Here is a 15,334-nt window from a genome sequence, read left to right on the forward strand (position 1 = left end):
CTGACCAGGAGCTCTATAAGAAACTAAACTATTACTGACCAGGAGCTCAATAAGAAACTAAACTATTACTGACCAGGAGCTCTATAAGAAACTAAACAATTACTGACCAGGAGCTCTAGAAGAAACTAAACTATTACTGACCAGGAGCTCAATAAGAAACTTCAGGCTCTCAAATATTAAAAGGCATGCAGACCTGATGGCATCCTAAATGAGATGCTCAAACTCACTAGTGCAAAATTTCAATTGGCCATATTAAAACTGTTTAATTTGATCCTGAGTGTACATCTGGAATCAAGGACTCATAACCCCAATCTTTAAAAACGGAGACAAATTTGACACTAACAATTCCAGAGGCATTTGTGTGAACAGTAACCTGGGGAAGGTTTTCTGTAGTATTATCAATGTAAGAGTTATAAACTTCCTTAATAAGCACAATGTCTTGAGTAAAAGCCAACTTGGATTTATACCAAAACATTGCACAACTGATCATATTTACACCCTACACACCCTGATAGATAAACATGTCCACCAAAATAATACCAAAATATAAGCTTGCTTTATCAACTTCCAAAAAGCATTTGATTCTATTTGGCATACAGGACTGTTCTACAAAGTTATTGAAAGTGGTGTAGGGGGTCAAACATATTACATAATTATATCAATGTATACTGATAATACGTGCAGCTTTAAAATTGGTAAGAAAATAACAGAATTCTTTAACAAGAGGCGGGGCCTTCGCCAGGGTTGCAATCTGAGCCCTGCACTCTTCAATATTTACATTAACGAATTGGCCACTATTCTAGAAAAATCCTCAGCCCCTGGTGTTAGTCTCCAGAATTCAGAAGTTAAATGCCTACTTTTCGCAGATGACCTATGCCTGCTGTCACCCACAGCACATGGTCTACAGCAGAGCCTGGACCTGCTAGAGCAGTACTGCCAGACCTGGACCCTGGCAGTAAACCCCCAAAGCACATGGTCTACAGCAGAGCCTGGACCTGCTAGAGCAGTACTGCCAGACCTGGACCCTGGCAGTAAACCCCAAAAAATAATGATTTTCCAGAGAAGATCCAGATCTCAGGGAATTGGTACAAAATATATAGAGTACTGTACACACTACAATTACTTAGGTTTAAAAATAAGATCAACTGGACACCTTAATGAAGCAATGAATGAGCTGCGAGAGAAAGCACGCAGGGCATTCTACACCATTAAAAAGCCAATTCAAATTGAAATACCTATTAAGATTTGTCTAAAAGTAATTGAACATGTCATTGAACCAATTACACTTTATGGCAGCGAGGTGTGGGGTCCACTTGCAAAACAAGATTTCATCAAATGGGACAAACACCCCATTGAAACCCTATATGCAGAGTTCTGTAAGAGTATCCTACATGTCCAGAGGAAAACTACAAACAACGCATGCAGGGCAGAATTAGGCCAATATCCACTAATAATATAAACTCAAAAAAGAGCCATTCAGTTTAGGAAACATCTAAAATAGAGTGACCCCTCTCATATCATTACCAAGCCCTGCAATGCCAAGAGCTGAGCAAAGAAAGGAGTCCCCTCATCCAGCTGGTCTTGAGTTCACAAACCTGTTCTACTAACACACTGAAGCCTCAGTCCCCTCCTCCAGCTGGTCCTGAGTTCACAAACATGTTCTACTAACACACTGAAGCCTCAGTCCCCTCCTCCAGCTGGTCCTGAGTTCACAAACCTGTTATACTAACACACTGAAGCCTCAGTCCCCTCATCCAGCTGGTCCTGAGTTCACAAACCTGTTCTACTAACACACTGAAGCCTCAGTCCACTCATCCAGCTGGTCCTGGGGCTGAGTTCACAAACCTGTTCTACTAACACACTGAAGCCTCAGTCCCCTCATCCAGCTGGTCCTGAGTTCACAAACCTGTTCTACTAACACACTGAAGCCTCAGTCCCCTCCTCCAGTTGGTCCTGAGTTCACAAACCTGTTCTACTAACACACTGAAGCCTCAGTCCCCTCATCCAGCTGGTCCTGAGTTCACAAACCTGTTCTACTAACACACTGAAGCCTCAGTCCACTCATCCAGCTGGTCCTTGGGCTGAGTTCACTAACCTGTTCTACTAACACACTGAAGCCTCAGTCCACTCATCCAGCTGGTCCTGAGTTCACAAACCTGTTATACTAACACACTGAAGCCTCAGTCCCCTCATCCAGCTGGTCCTGAGTTCACAAACCTGTTCTACTAACACACTGAAGCCTCAGTCCACTCATCCAGCTGGTCCTGGGGCTGAGTTCACAAACCTGCTCTACTAACACACTGAAGCCTCAGTCCCCTCATCCAGCTGGTCCTGAGTTCACAAACCTGTTCTACTAACACACTGAAGCCTCAGTCCCCTCATCCAGCTGGTCCTGAGTTCACAAACCTGTTCTACTAACACACTGAAGCCTCAGTCCACTCATCCAGCTGGTCCTGGGGCTGAGTTCACTAACCTGTTCTACTAACACACTGAAGCCTCAGTCCACTCATCCAGCTGGTCCTGGGGCTGAGTTCACAAACCTGTTTTACTAACACACTGAAGCCTCAGGACCAGAACATCCAATCAATCAGATAGCACTGCAAAATGCAGTGCTATCTGGCCCTAAATCGACAGTACACCATGGCTAAGTATTTGACCATGGTTACTGATCAAAACCTTAGAAAAACCTTGACAAAGTACAAGTTTGTGAGCACAGCCTTGCCATTGAGAAGGGTAGACACAGGAAAACCTGGCTCCCTGTAGAGGAAAGGCTGTGCAACCACTGCACCACAGCAGAACCTGAGAGGGAGCTGCATTTCCTGACAAAATGTCAAAAATATAAAACAATTAGAGAGTGTCATTTTCCCAAATTTGAAACCCTTATTCAAGGTTAAAATTAATTGCTAAAACTAATTGAACATGTCATTGAACCAATTGCACTTTATGGCAGCGAGGTGTGGGGTCCACTTGCAAAACAAGATTTCATCAAATGGGACAAACACCCCATTGAAACCCTGCATGCAGAGTTCTGTAAGATTTTGATTCTCATTTTTATTCTCATTTTTATGTATTTTTATATTGTAAATATCCTAAATAAGCTTTGGCAATATGTACATTGTTACGTCATGCCAATAAAGCAAATTGAATTGAGAGAGAGAGGAAGAGAGAGAGAGACAGAGAGACAGAGAGACAGAGAGAGAGAGAGAGAGAGAGAGAGAGAGAGAGAGAGACAGAGAGACAGAGAGACAGAGAGAGAGAGAGAGAGAGAGAGAGAGAGAGAGAGAGAGAGAGAGAGAGAGAGAGAGAGAAAGAGAGAGAGAGAGAGAGACAGAGAGAGTTTGACAGTTTAATTAGGGTCATAATTCATCCCCATAACATAATTAAAACCTTTTACATGCACAATACACACACACACATTTACATATTAGTAATTTTACAGACACTCTGATCCAGAGAGACTTACAGGAGCAATTATGGTTAAGTGAATTGCTCAAAGTAACACAGATTTTTCACCTAGTCGGCTTCGGGATTGAAACCAGCGACCTTTCGGGTTACCGGCACAAAGCTCTTGACTGCTAGGCTACCTGCCACACACACACACACACACACACACACACACTGAAAGAGACCCTATTCAGAATACTGCTGGGAAGGGCATTCTGCCTGACAGGCCAGAGAGAAAAGCAGCGTAGAGATAACAGTCACGGACTGTCTGCATCCGAAGTGACACCCTATTCACGACATAGTGTACTACATTTAACCAGAGCCCTATGGTGTCTAGTGCACTATATCGGGAACAAGGTGCCAGTTGAGACACACCCACAGTCTTAACCCTATCAGTCCCGAAACCCCCCCCCCCCCCAAAAAAAAAATATTTTCATTTATCTGACTTTCATTTATCTTCATGATCTTCTATGTAGAAGAACCCCTTACAGTATTATAGACACTATGTCCTGGTATTTCCTATGATCTTCTATGTAGAAGAACCCCTTACAGTATTATAGACACTATGACCTGGGATTTACTATGGTCTTCTAGGCAGAATAACCCCTTACAGTATTATAGACACTATGACCTGGGATTTACTATGGTCTTCTAGGCAGAAGAACCCCTTACAGTATTATAGACACTATGACCTGGGATTTACTATGGTCTTCTAGGCAGAAGAACCCCTTACCTTCTACCGACTCTTGTGTAGCTTGTGAGGTCATAGAGTCTCAGCTCGTGTGAGAGTCTACGTACGTGTGAGAGTCTCAGCTTTCAATCGTTTGTCCAAATCGCACCGGCGTCGCGTGAGACTCATTGGGTTCATTTACCAGCACGCGATGCTGCCTGTGGAGAGACGAGCCCTCTCTATTTTTCTGTAGTTGTATTTGTTCAAACTCATTGGTTAACAATTAGGTCATGTTTCACTGACCTCTTGATTGGCTGAAGGAAACAGCACATGGATAAGCACAGTCCCTCCCATAAACTGAGAATGTCCGTAGATATGGTTAGTTCAGTGCACCTGTCCTCTTGATTGGCTGAAGGAAACAGCACATAGATAAGCACAGTCCCTCCCATAAACTGAGAATGTCCGTAGATATGGTTAGTTCAGTGCACCTGTCCTCTTGACATCAATTGATTAGAAAGACCATTCTTTCTACAAACTCGTCACCAACAATACAGTAGTAAAGTAGTAATAAAATATGTACTTGAACGACGTTTCTACATGTAGCCTACCAAATCAACATGTTTCTAGTTCACTCATTTACAGATCCTCATTCATTCATGACCTCATTCAACTGGCAGCAGTTGACTAGGCCTCCCTCTTGCTCTCTCTCTCTCTCTCTCTCTCTCTCTCTCTCTCTCTCTCTCTCTCTCTCTCTCTCTCTCTCTCTCTCTCTCTCTCTCTCTCTCTCTCTCTCTCTCTCTCTCTCTCTCTCTCTCTCTCTCACTCTCTCACTCTCTCTCACTCTCTCTCACTCTCTCTCTCGCTCTAAACTAAAAAGGGTTTCGGGCCGTGTTGGCACTCTGCCACCCGCAAATTACCCAGAAACTAGTCGTTGGCACTATTTCACACACACACACACACACACACATAAACTCCACCCGCTACAGACAGACAAAAGTGATTCGATTAACATCTACAGTGACCTTCACTCATTCAGAGCCCCACAAAAGTATAAACTAATCAAATCTACCTCCCTCCTCCCGGGCAGTGCCCTCCCCTTTATCAAAACACACTCACACAAAAGAGACTCACAATCTCAATCTCACCCACCGTCCGTCCAACCGGCTGTGCACACACACACACACACAAACAAAGAAGAGAACGCAAAGTCAGCACAAACTGTGACCTGACAGTTACAGCCGAGCCATACAGCACCTCCTCTCACTTCAGCAAGTGTACCAGTAGTAACAGAGATCTCTAAACTTAGTGAATTTTTTATTTATTTCACCTTTATTTAACCAGGTAGGCAAGTTGAGAACAAGTTCTCATTTACAAAAATCTGAATCTAACAGCGAGGAGGAAGAACTGCCTTGCTTGAGGGGTGGGGGGCAGGGCTTGGTGTGTGGGGGAAGCAGATGCAAGAGGAGAGTGGGAAAGACGACAAACGGAGTGAACTATAAAAACGGCACTTCAAAATATTGCATGTGATATGGATCTCTTGCGATATGGATATTGCACGTGTCATTTTTGTGAATTAGATCAGCCCTAGGTGATTTAGATGTGAATTAGATCATCTCTAGGTGATTTAGATGTGAATTAGATCAGCCCTAGGTGATTTAGATGTGAATTAGATCAGCCCTAGGTGATTTAGATGTGAATTAGATCAGCCCTGGGTGATTTAGATCATTCCTATGTGATTTAGATCAGCCCTGGGTGAATTAGATCAGCCCTATGTGATTTAGATCAGCCCTAGGTGAATTAGATCAGCCCTAGGTGATTTAGATCAGCCCTGGGTGAATTAGATCAGCCCTGGGTGAATTAGATCAGCCCTGGGTGATTTAGATCAGCCCTAGGTGATTTAGATCAGCCCTAGGTGATTTAGATCAGCTCTAGGTGAATTAGATCAGCCCTAGGTGATTTAGATCAGCCCTGGGTGATTTAGATCAGCCCTAGGTGAATTAGATCAGCCCTAGGTGAATTAGATCAGCCCTGGGTGATTTAGATCATTCCTAGGTGATTTAGATCAGCCCTGGGTGAATTAGATCAGCCCTATGTGATTTAGATCAGCCCTAGGTGATTTAGATCAGCTCTAGGTGAATTAGATCAGCCCTAGGTGAATTAGATCAGCCCTGGGTGATTTAGATCAGCCCTAGGTGAATTAGATCAGCCCTAGGTGAATTAGATCAGCCCTGGGTGATTTAGATCATTCCTATGTGATTTAGATCAGCCCTGGGTGAATTAGATCAGCCCTATGTGATTTAGATTGAGGGGTGGGGGGCAGGGCTTGGTGTGTGGGGGAAGCAGATGCAAGAGGAGAGTGGGAAAGACGACAAACGGAGTGAACTATAAAAACGGCACTTCAAAATATTGCATGTGATATGGATCTCTTGCGATATGGATATTGCACGTGTCATTTTTGTGAATTAGATCAGCCCTAGGTGATTTAGATGTGAATTAGATCATCCCTAGGTGATTTAGATGTGAATTAGATCAGCCCTAGGTGATTTAGATGTGAATTAGATCAGCCCTAGGTGATTTAGATGTGAATTAGATCAGCCCTAGGTGATTTAGATGTGAATTAGATCAGCCCTAGGTGATTTAGATGTGAATTAGATCAGCTCTAGGTGATTACGGTGTGAATTCGATCCGCCCCTAACTGATTTAGATGCGAAATAGATCAGCCAAAAGGTGATTTAGATGTGAATTAGATCAGCCCTACGTGATTTAGAAGTGAATTAGATCAGCACTATGTGAATTAGATCAGCCCTAGGTGATTTAGATCAGCCCTGGGTGATTTAGATCAGCCCTAGGTGAATTAGATCAGCCCTAGGTGAATTAGATCAGCCCTAGGTGAATTAGATCAGCCCTGGGTGATTTAGATCATTCCTATGTGATTTAGATCAGCCCTGGGTGAATTAGATCAGCCCTATGTGATTTAGATCAGCCCTAGGTGAATTAGATCAGCCCTAGGTGATTTAGATCAGCCCTGGGTGAATTAGATCAGCCCTGGGTGAATTAGATCAGCCCTGGGTGATTTAGATCAGCCCTAGGTGATTTAGATCAGCCCTAGGTGATTTAGATCAGCTCTAGGTGAATTAGATCAGCCCTAGGTGATTTAGATCAGCCCTGGGTGATTTAGATCAGCCCTAGGTGAATTAGATCAGCCCTAGGTGAATTAGATCAGCCCTGGGTGATTTAGATCATTCCTATGTGATTTAGATCAGCCCTGGGTGAATTAGATCAGCCCTATGTGATTTAGATTGAGGGGTGGGGGGCAGGGCTTGGTGTGTGGGGGAAGCAGATGCAAGAGGAGAGTGGGAAAGACGACAAACGGAGTGAACTATAAAAACGGCACTTCAAAATATTGCATGTGATATGGATCTCTTGCGATATGGATATTGCACGTGTCATTTTTGTGAATTAGATCATGCCTAGGTGATTTAGATGTGAATTAGATCAGCCCTAGGTGATTTAGATGTGAATTAGATCAGCCCTAGGTGATTTAGATGTGAATTAGATCAGCCCTAGGTGATTTAGATGTGAATTAGATCAGCCCTAGGTGATTTAGATGTGAATTAGATCAGCCCTAGGTGATTTAGATGTGAATTAGATCAGCCCTAGGTGATTTAGATGTGAATTAGATCAGCCCTAGGTGATTTAGATGTGAATTAGATCAGCTCTAGGTGATTACGGTGTGAATTCGATCCGCCCCTAACTGATTTAGATGCGAAATAGATCAGCCAAAAGGTGATTTAGATGTGAATTAGATCAGCCCTACGTGATTTAGAAGTGAATTAGATCAGCACTATGTGAATTAGATCAGCCCTAGGTGATTTAGATCAGCCCTGGGTGATTTAGATCAGCCCTAGGTGAATTAGATCAGCCCTAGGTGAATTAGATCAGCCCTAGGTGAATTAGATCAGCCCTGGGTGATTTAGATCATTCCTATGTGATTTAGATCAGCCCTGGGTGAATTAGATCAGCCCTATGTGATTTAGATCAGCCCTAGGTGAATTAGATCAGCCCTAGGTGATTTAGATCAGCCCTGGGTGAATTAGATCAGCCCTGGGTGAATTAGATCAGCCCTGGGTGATTTATATCAGCCCTAGGTGATTTAGATCAGCCCTAGGTGATTTAGATCAGCTCTAGGTGAATTAGATCAGCCCTAGGTGATTTAGATCAGCCCTGGGTGATTTAGATCAGCCCTAGGTGAATTAGATCAGCCCTAGGTGAATTAGATCAGCCCTGGGTGATTTAGATCATTCCTAGGTGATTTAGATCAGCCCTGGGTGAATTAGATCAGCCCTATGTGATTTAGATCAGCCCTAGGTGATTTAGATCAGCTCTAGGTGAATTAGATCAGCCCTAGGTGAATTAGATCAGCCCTGGGTGATTTAGATCAGCCCTAGGTGAATTAGATCAGCCCTAGGTGAATTAGATCAGCCCTGGGTGATTTAGATCATTCCTATGTGATTTAGATCAGCCCTGGGTGAATTAGATCAGCCCTATGTGATTTAGATCAGCCCTAGGTGAATTAGATCAGCCCTAGGTGATTTAGATCAGCCCATGGTGAATTAGATCAGCCCATGGTGATTTAGATCATTCCTAGGTGATTTAGATCAGCCCTATGTGATTTAGATCAGCCCTAGGTGAATTAGATCAGCCCTAGGTGAATTAGATCAGCCCTAGGTGAATTAGATCAGCCCTGGGTGAATTAGATCAGCCCTGGGTGAATTAGATCAGCCCTATGTGATTTAGATCAGCCCTAGGTGAATTAGATCAGCCCTAGGTGGTTTAGATCAGCCCATGGTGAATTAGATCAGCCCTGTGTGATTTAGATCATTCCTAGGTGATTTAGATCAGCCCTAGGTGATTTAGATCAGCCCTAGGTGAATTAGATCAGCCCTAGGTGAATTAGATCAGCCCTAGGTGAATTAGATCAGCCCTGGGTGAATTAGATCAGCCCTGGGTGAATTAGATCAGCCCTGGGTGAATTAGATCAGCCCTGGGTGAATTAGATCAGCCCTAGGTGAATTAGATCAGCCCTGGGTGAATTAGATCAGCCCTGGGTGAATTAGATCAGCCCTAGGTGAATTAGATCAGCCCTGGGTGAATTAGATCAGCCCTAGGTGAATTAGATCAGCACTGGGTGAATTAGATCAGCCCTGGGTGAATTAGATCAGCCCTAGGTGAATTAGATCAGCCCTGGGTGAATTAGATCAGCCCTGGGTGAATTAGATCAGCCCTGGGTGAATTAGATCAGCCCTGGGTGAATTAGATCAGCCCTGGGTGAATTAGATCAGCCCTGGGTGAATTAGATCAGCCCTAGGTGAATTAGATCAGCCCTAGGTGAATTAGATCAGCCCTAGGTGAATTAGATCAGCCCTGGGTGAATTAGATCAGCCCTAGGTGAATTAGATTAGCCCTGGGTGAATTAGATCAGCCCTAGGTGAATTAGATCAGCCCTGGGTGAATTAGATCAGCCCTAGGTGATTTAGATCAGCCCTATGTGAATTAGATCAGCCCTAGGTGAATTAGATCAGCCCTAGGTGAATTAGATCAGCCCTGGGTGAATTAGATCAGCCCTAGGTTAGATGCGTTCAGTTTGGGTTACTTTCCTCTTGCTCGTTTTCTCTTCCCTCACCATACTTTTCTCTCAGTCAATGTGTAATAGCCCGAAGACTTGCTGTCTGGCGTACTTCCATTATTTACATTTGGTCTTGTTTATAAACACGTTATATAAAGGACAAGTATTCATTCAAATCTAATTTATTTGTCAAATGCTTCGTTAACTAAAGGTGTAGACTTTGGGGGAGCTTTGCTGGTGACACTGTCTGTGATTTGTTTAGAATTGAAGGCACACTTAACCAGCATGGCTACCACAGCATTCTGCAGCGATATGCCATCCCATCTGGTTTGCGCTTAGTGGGACTATCATTTGTTTTTTAACAGGACAATGACCCAACACACCTCCAGGCTGTGTATGGGCTATTTCACCAAGAAGGAGAGTGATGGAGTGCTGCATCAGATGACCTGGCCTCCACAATCACCCGACCTCAACCCAATTGAGATGGTTTGGGATGAGTTGGACCTCAGAGTGAAGGAAAAGCAGCCAACAAGTGCTCAGCATATGTGGCAACTCCTTCAAGACTGTTGGAAAAGTATTCCAGGTGAAGCTGGTTGAAAGAATGCCAAGAGTGTGAAAAGCTGTCATCAAGGCAAAGGGTGGTGTAACGATATTTCTCTTCCTCTTCTGAGGAGGAGTAGGAGAGATCGGACCAATGCGCAGCGTGGTACGTATCCATAATGTCTTTTAATGAGAATGAATACAAAATACAAAAAGAACAAGAGAATCATAATGAAAACCGAAACAGTCCCGAATGGTGCAAACACTGAAACGGAAAATATTCACCCACAAAACACAGGTGGGAAAAGGCTACCTAAGTATGATTCTCAATCAGAGACAACGAACGACACCTGCCTCTGATTGAGAACCATACCAGGCCAAACACAAACACAACCTAGAAAAATCGGGAGCTTGCAAGGACAGCAGCTATCCACTGGAGAGCCACCATTCGCCCTGTATTTTCTGTGTACGTAAACAATATATATCTACGAAAGAAGACCACAATCTCACCACATAAGTAGCCATGTTAGGTAGGAGTGTTGCCACAAACAGCCTTCAATTAATGAAACACACATCCATCTGTTTTACACTAGTTGGTTAGCCTAGTAGTCCTATGCTGGAAATATCAAATAACTGCCTCTGTTCTAACGCTGCCTCCTCTCCTGGCAGCCTTCCATTTGCATTGTGTGTAATTCATGAGGAAATACAAGATAGGAGAGAACAGCTGAAGAAGTATTGGATGTGAGAAAACAAGATTCCATTCCTCTTTTTTTTTCCCCCCTGGTTCTCCTTTTTCAATCTCTTATCTAGAAGCATCCGTGTATTCTGGAAGGTTGGTTAGAGTAGTAGTAGTGTTAGGGTACTGCCATCCATAGCTCACACAAGTAGGGAGTGACCCAAATAAGCTCAGTCGTCTATCTCCAAGACATCCATCTCCCTTAGAAAGACAGTGAGACAATAGTGAATACTGTCTCCTTTGTAACAAACTCGGTACAATGAATCGGTGCAGTCTACAATGATGATCTCTGATTCTGTATGAGACTGCCATGGAGCAGGAGGAAAGGGAAGCAAAAACACACACACACACAGCACACACACACACACACAGCACACACACACAGCACACACAGCACACACACACAGCACAACGAAAGGAGCACTGGACAAAGAGGGAAAAAAACATTACATGTGAAAGATGATGACTGTCCTTATGACCAGGCATATTTCTGACCATCACAACACCACAGAGCAGGACCTCCTGAGGGGCGCAGTGATCTAAGGCATAGCGGTGCAGTGATCTAAGGCATAGCATCGCAGTGCTTGAAGCATCACTACAGACCTGGGTTCGAACCCAGGCTGTGTCACAGCTGGCCGTGACCGGGAGACCCATGAGGTGGTGCACAATAGGCCCAGCGTAGTCCGGGTTTGGCTGGCCGGGATTTCCTTGTCCCATCGCACTCTAGCGACTCCTTGTGACGGGCTGGGCATCTGCAAGCTGACTTTGGTCGCCAGCTGGAAGGTGTTTCCTCCGACACATTGGTGCCGCTGGCTTCCGGGTTAAGCGATCAGTGCAGCTTGGCAGGGTCGTGGCTCTCGACCTTCGCCTCTCCCGAGTCAGAAGGGGAGTTGCAGCAATGGCTCAAGACTGTAACTACCAATTGGAAATCACAAAATTGGGGAGAAAAAGGGGTAAAAATATTTAAATAAAAAAATAAAGAATGCCACAGGGGGAGTAGGAACGCCATTACATTATGTAAAATATGATGCTTTGACCGCTCTGATTCCATATAAGGAAGCCATGAAGCAAGAGGAAGGGAACGAGTTAGACACAGACTGTCAAGAAACAAAAGGATGGAGACAGGTCAGGGAGGGGAGAAAAAATTAATGCCGAAAGACATCACTTTGACCTCTCTCAAGGTTAACCTGGTCCTCACACCATCAACGTAGTCCAAACACACAGGGCAACATGTCAAAGAAGAGAAAATCCTGTGTGTATGTCTTATTGGACAAGAGAGCCATCTGCTGCAATCCCCTACTTACTCACAGTGACATATGCATACACACACACACACACACACACACACACACATGCACACACACGCACTAAGATTCTGAGGAAAGGAGAGGATGTATGTCATTGCCTACTCAATACATGACTCATGTGTTGTGACATAGCCTAGATTGCAGCAATTTTGTGCACAAGGTTAGGTTATGACATCACTTATGACACCCTCAGTCATAACCAGAGTCGTCATAAACACTTCATAGTTCATCTTAGAAGGGGAAACATGGCACGCGTTAAGCTTAGCATTGCTTTCCAACAGGGCACCATATGAATGACAAATTGATTTGAAAGGAGACAAAATGTCATTTCCACAGCCCACCAGTCTATTTGTACAAAGACACACTGACTGACACACACACACACACAGCTCTCTTAAAGACGATGTAATAATTAACTTTGCCGATAAACCATGCAAATAAAAGAGTAAAGGTTCCCAGCTATGACAGAAGGGCCATTGATTCTCTACATGCTGTTCTTACAAGGCAAGGCCTGGCCAGGTTAGGTTAGGTTGGGATTTACCAGAACTATAGGTATTGGCTCTGGGTGACAATTGGAGCAACAACTGAAAAGCAATGTGTTCAAAAAAAGCATAAACAGAGGTTTGCTGATATAATGCGAGCGTAACGAAACACATTTCATCCCAGCTTGGATAAGAAGGGAAACGGTACTTAACTGAGGGAGAGGTCAGCTGACGTTGGATACTGACTGAGGGAGAGACAAAGCCCTAACAAGTGGGCTAAAGCCTGTTCAGAGAAAGGTCACTGAGACCCAACATCTCACCACCTTGTTAGACAGTGACAGTGTGACTTGCTCTGAAGTGTGGGCAACCTTTACTTCATAAACGTAGAATAAAACAGACACTTGGGTGGTTATGGGGATATACTGCGTGTCCGTTGTTAATTCCAAGTGCAGCGTCAACTGAAGACCTGCTGTATGTGAAAGAGAGGGAGGCTGTGATGTGAAATTCTGACTCACTTTATGAAGCACCGAGCCCCCTCGAACGAAAATCCCTCCTCCCATCCAGTCGGTAAATCTATAGGGAGAAACACACATAACCGCACCAGATAAACAAAGAGGCACAACAGACGGGACACACACACACATCATCGGAGTCACGGAGTGTAAGCCAATGAACTAACAAGATGCCAGCTGTCAAAATGCATGCCATGCTTTGTAGGGGTGCAGCTAACCCTTGAGCATGACTCTCAGTTCCATTAGATTACACAGGAGAGTCATTGGAGGAAGGCGTCTTCTGTACAAGGGTGTTTTCTTAAGATCCCCGATTCATATCAGCGAGAAATTATTTTCAAAAAACAAAATGTTAAATTAATACACTTTTTTATATAGTGTTAGTTCTCCCACAGGGTCATATCGTCATGTTACAACGCGTGTTTATAGAAGACAGACGGAAGACATTGCTAATTAGCTATTTAGCATGCAACCGAACACACCGAACAACACCAGAAACGTGTTGTCACTGAAAAATACTGTTGGCTGCAACTGAGGTATTAAAGTCTGTTAAAAAACTGTGTATCACAAACTTAGCATCTGATAAATTATTTTTGAATGTGATATGAAAGTAAAGTTTTTTTTTTTTTTTTGTATCTTTCTAGAATCGAAATACCACGATTCCTACCTGAAACGTTTACCTTTTACCTTTTTTATATACCATATATATATATATATATATATATATATATAGAAAATTTGGAAAATGAGGAACTGTTGTCAATTCGGGAAAAAAAATCGACGTCTCTAAACTGGTCGCTAGTGTATAGATCAGTAGCTAATGTCAAAGATACTGGGAATTCATCTAACGTTAGTTGAATAATGTGCAGCAGCTGCTGGCTAACTGTAACATCACACAGCTAGCTACTGTAGCTCATTCTAACATATAGGTGTAGCCAAATCTCGAGGGAGAGGGGGAATATAAATATATATATATATATAATTTGTCTGTTATTTTTGCCGAGGAAGTGTCGACAAAAAAAACAGTTGAGGCATAACTAAGCAAATGTATATTTGACAAGTTTACCTTCCGTTTACCTGAGATGGCTAGCTACAGCTAGCTAACATAATGACCAGTGTGATGCCAACTTCTGGACGTTTTAACGGCTGTGTTTCACAGCACACGAACCTAAACTCACCTACATCAACAACAACAAAAATAAACTAACCCATTTTGTCTCTCTGGATCTATTTTGTTTGAAACAAACAACAACAAAACAAACAAAACAAAAAAAAACATTGCTTGGTGGCATATGGATATAAACTTGGTGACATTTTTACCTGGAGTTTTCCTGTGGCCAGTTATCACTGCCTCTCCACTGACTGGATGCAACCAGGTTGTACTCTTTGCTTCTTCGCTGTTGGTGAGAAAGGGAAAAAGGTGAAAACGTATCGCATTTTGGTGTGTATCCGAGTTTAAAATTAAAATAAAAATTACAAATACACCCACGAATAATATCCAATAGATTATTACTTGATGAAGAAGACTCGTCCGTCCCGAGTGACCCCGTAACTCCATGAAGAAGGGAGACGAGAGATCCACTCCGGGTGTAGATCCGCCGCCATGGCTACAGAGACACTGAATCTCAGCGGCAGCGCGTCTCCGCTCTTGGAGCGCGTACACGGAAACCTTGGCAACGACGGAGTAGTGAGGCAACAAAAAAAAGAAGGGAACCTAACCTCTGGGGGGGGGCATGTATGGTCGGATTTTTCTCCGACCATGAGTAGGCTATGGGTATATATATATATATAAACCCAGGGTCGTTACGAAATATATATATATATATATATTGTCACGACCCTGGGTTTATAAGCGCGGGAATCGACTGTCGCACGAGCATTGCATTTGCGGCACAATCGATAGCGCGCCGGACCTCGGGCTAGAAGGTCGAGGGTTCGAGACCTACGCCCTGCCTGTTTCATTACTATATATATATAAACTAACCCATATTAGTATATATATATACCTTCTATTTGACAA

General features: G+C 43.5%; 1 protein-coding gene across 8 annotated transcripts in view; it reads right to left on the reverse strand.

Annotated features, from left to right (window-relative positions):
- LOC110500541 (pleckstrin homology domain-containing family A member 5) overlaps window positions 1-14,971 on the reverse strand; it is a 250,977-nt gene extending 236,006 nt beyond the window's left edge. For 5 of the 8 annotated variants that reach the window (XM_090213269.1, XM_090213272.1, XM_036960115.2 and 2 more), the window contains exons 1-3: window positions 14,828-14,951; window positions 14,635-14,711; window positions 13,321-13,378 (exon numbers count right to left, since the gene is read on the reverse strand). In XM_090213269.1, coding sequence (XP_090069395.1) covers window positions 13,321-13,378; window positions 14,635-14,711; window positions 14,828-14,919 — 227 coding nt within the window. In that variant the 5' untranslated portion in view covers window positions 14,920-14,951. Of the gene's footprint in view, window positions 1-13,320; window positions 13,379-14,634; window positions 14,712-14,827 lie in introns of all 8 variants that reach the window. The other 3 variants (XM_036960116.2, XM_090213277.1, XM_090213271.1) reach the window with 2 other exon arrangements.
- Window positions 14,972-15,334: the final 363 nt, after the last annotated feature.

The sequence above is a fragment of the Oncorhynchus mykiss genome, chromosome 2, assembly GCF_057628025.1.
Source record: "Oncorhynchus mykiss isolate SJ-2025 chromosome 2, ASM5762802v1, whole genome shotgun sequence".
Lineage (NCBI taxonomy): Eukaryota > Metazoa > Chordata > Actinopteri > Salmoniformes > Salmonidae > Oncorhynchus > Oncorhynchus mykiss.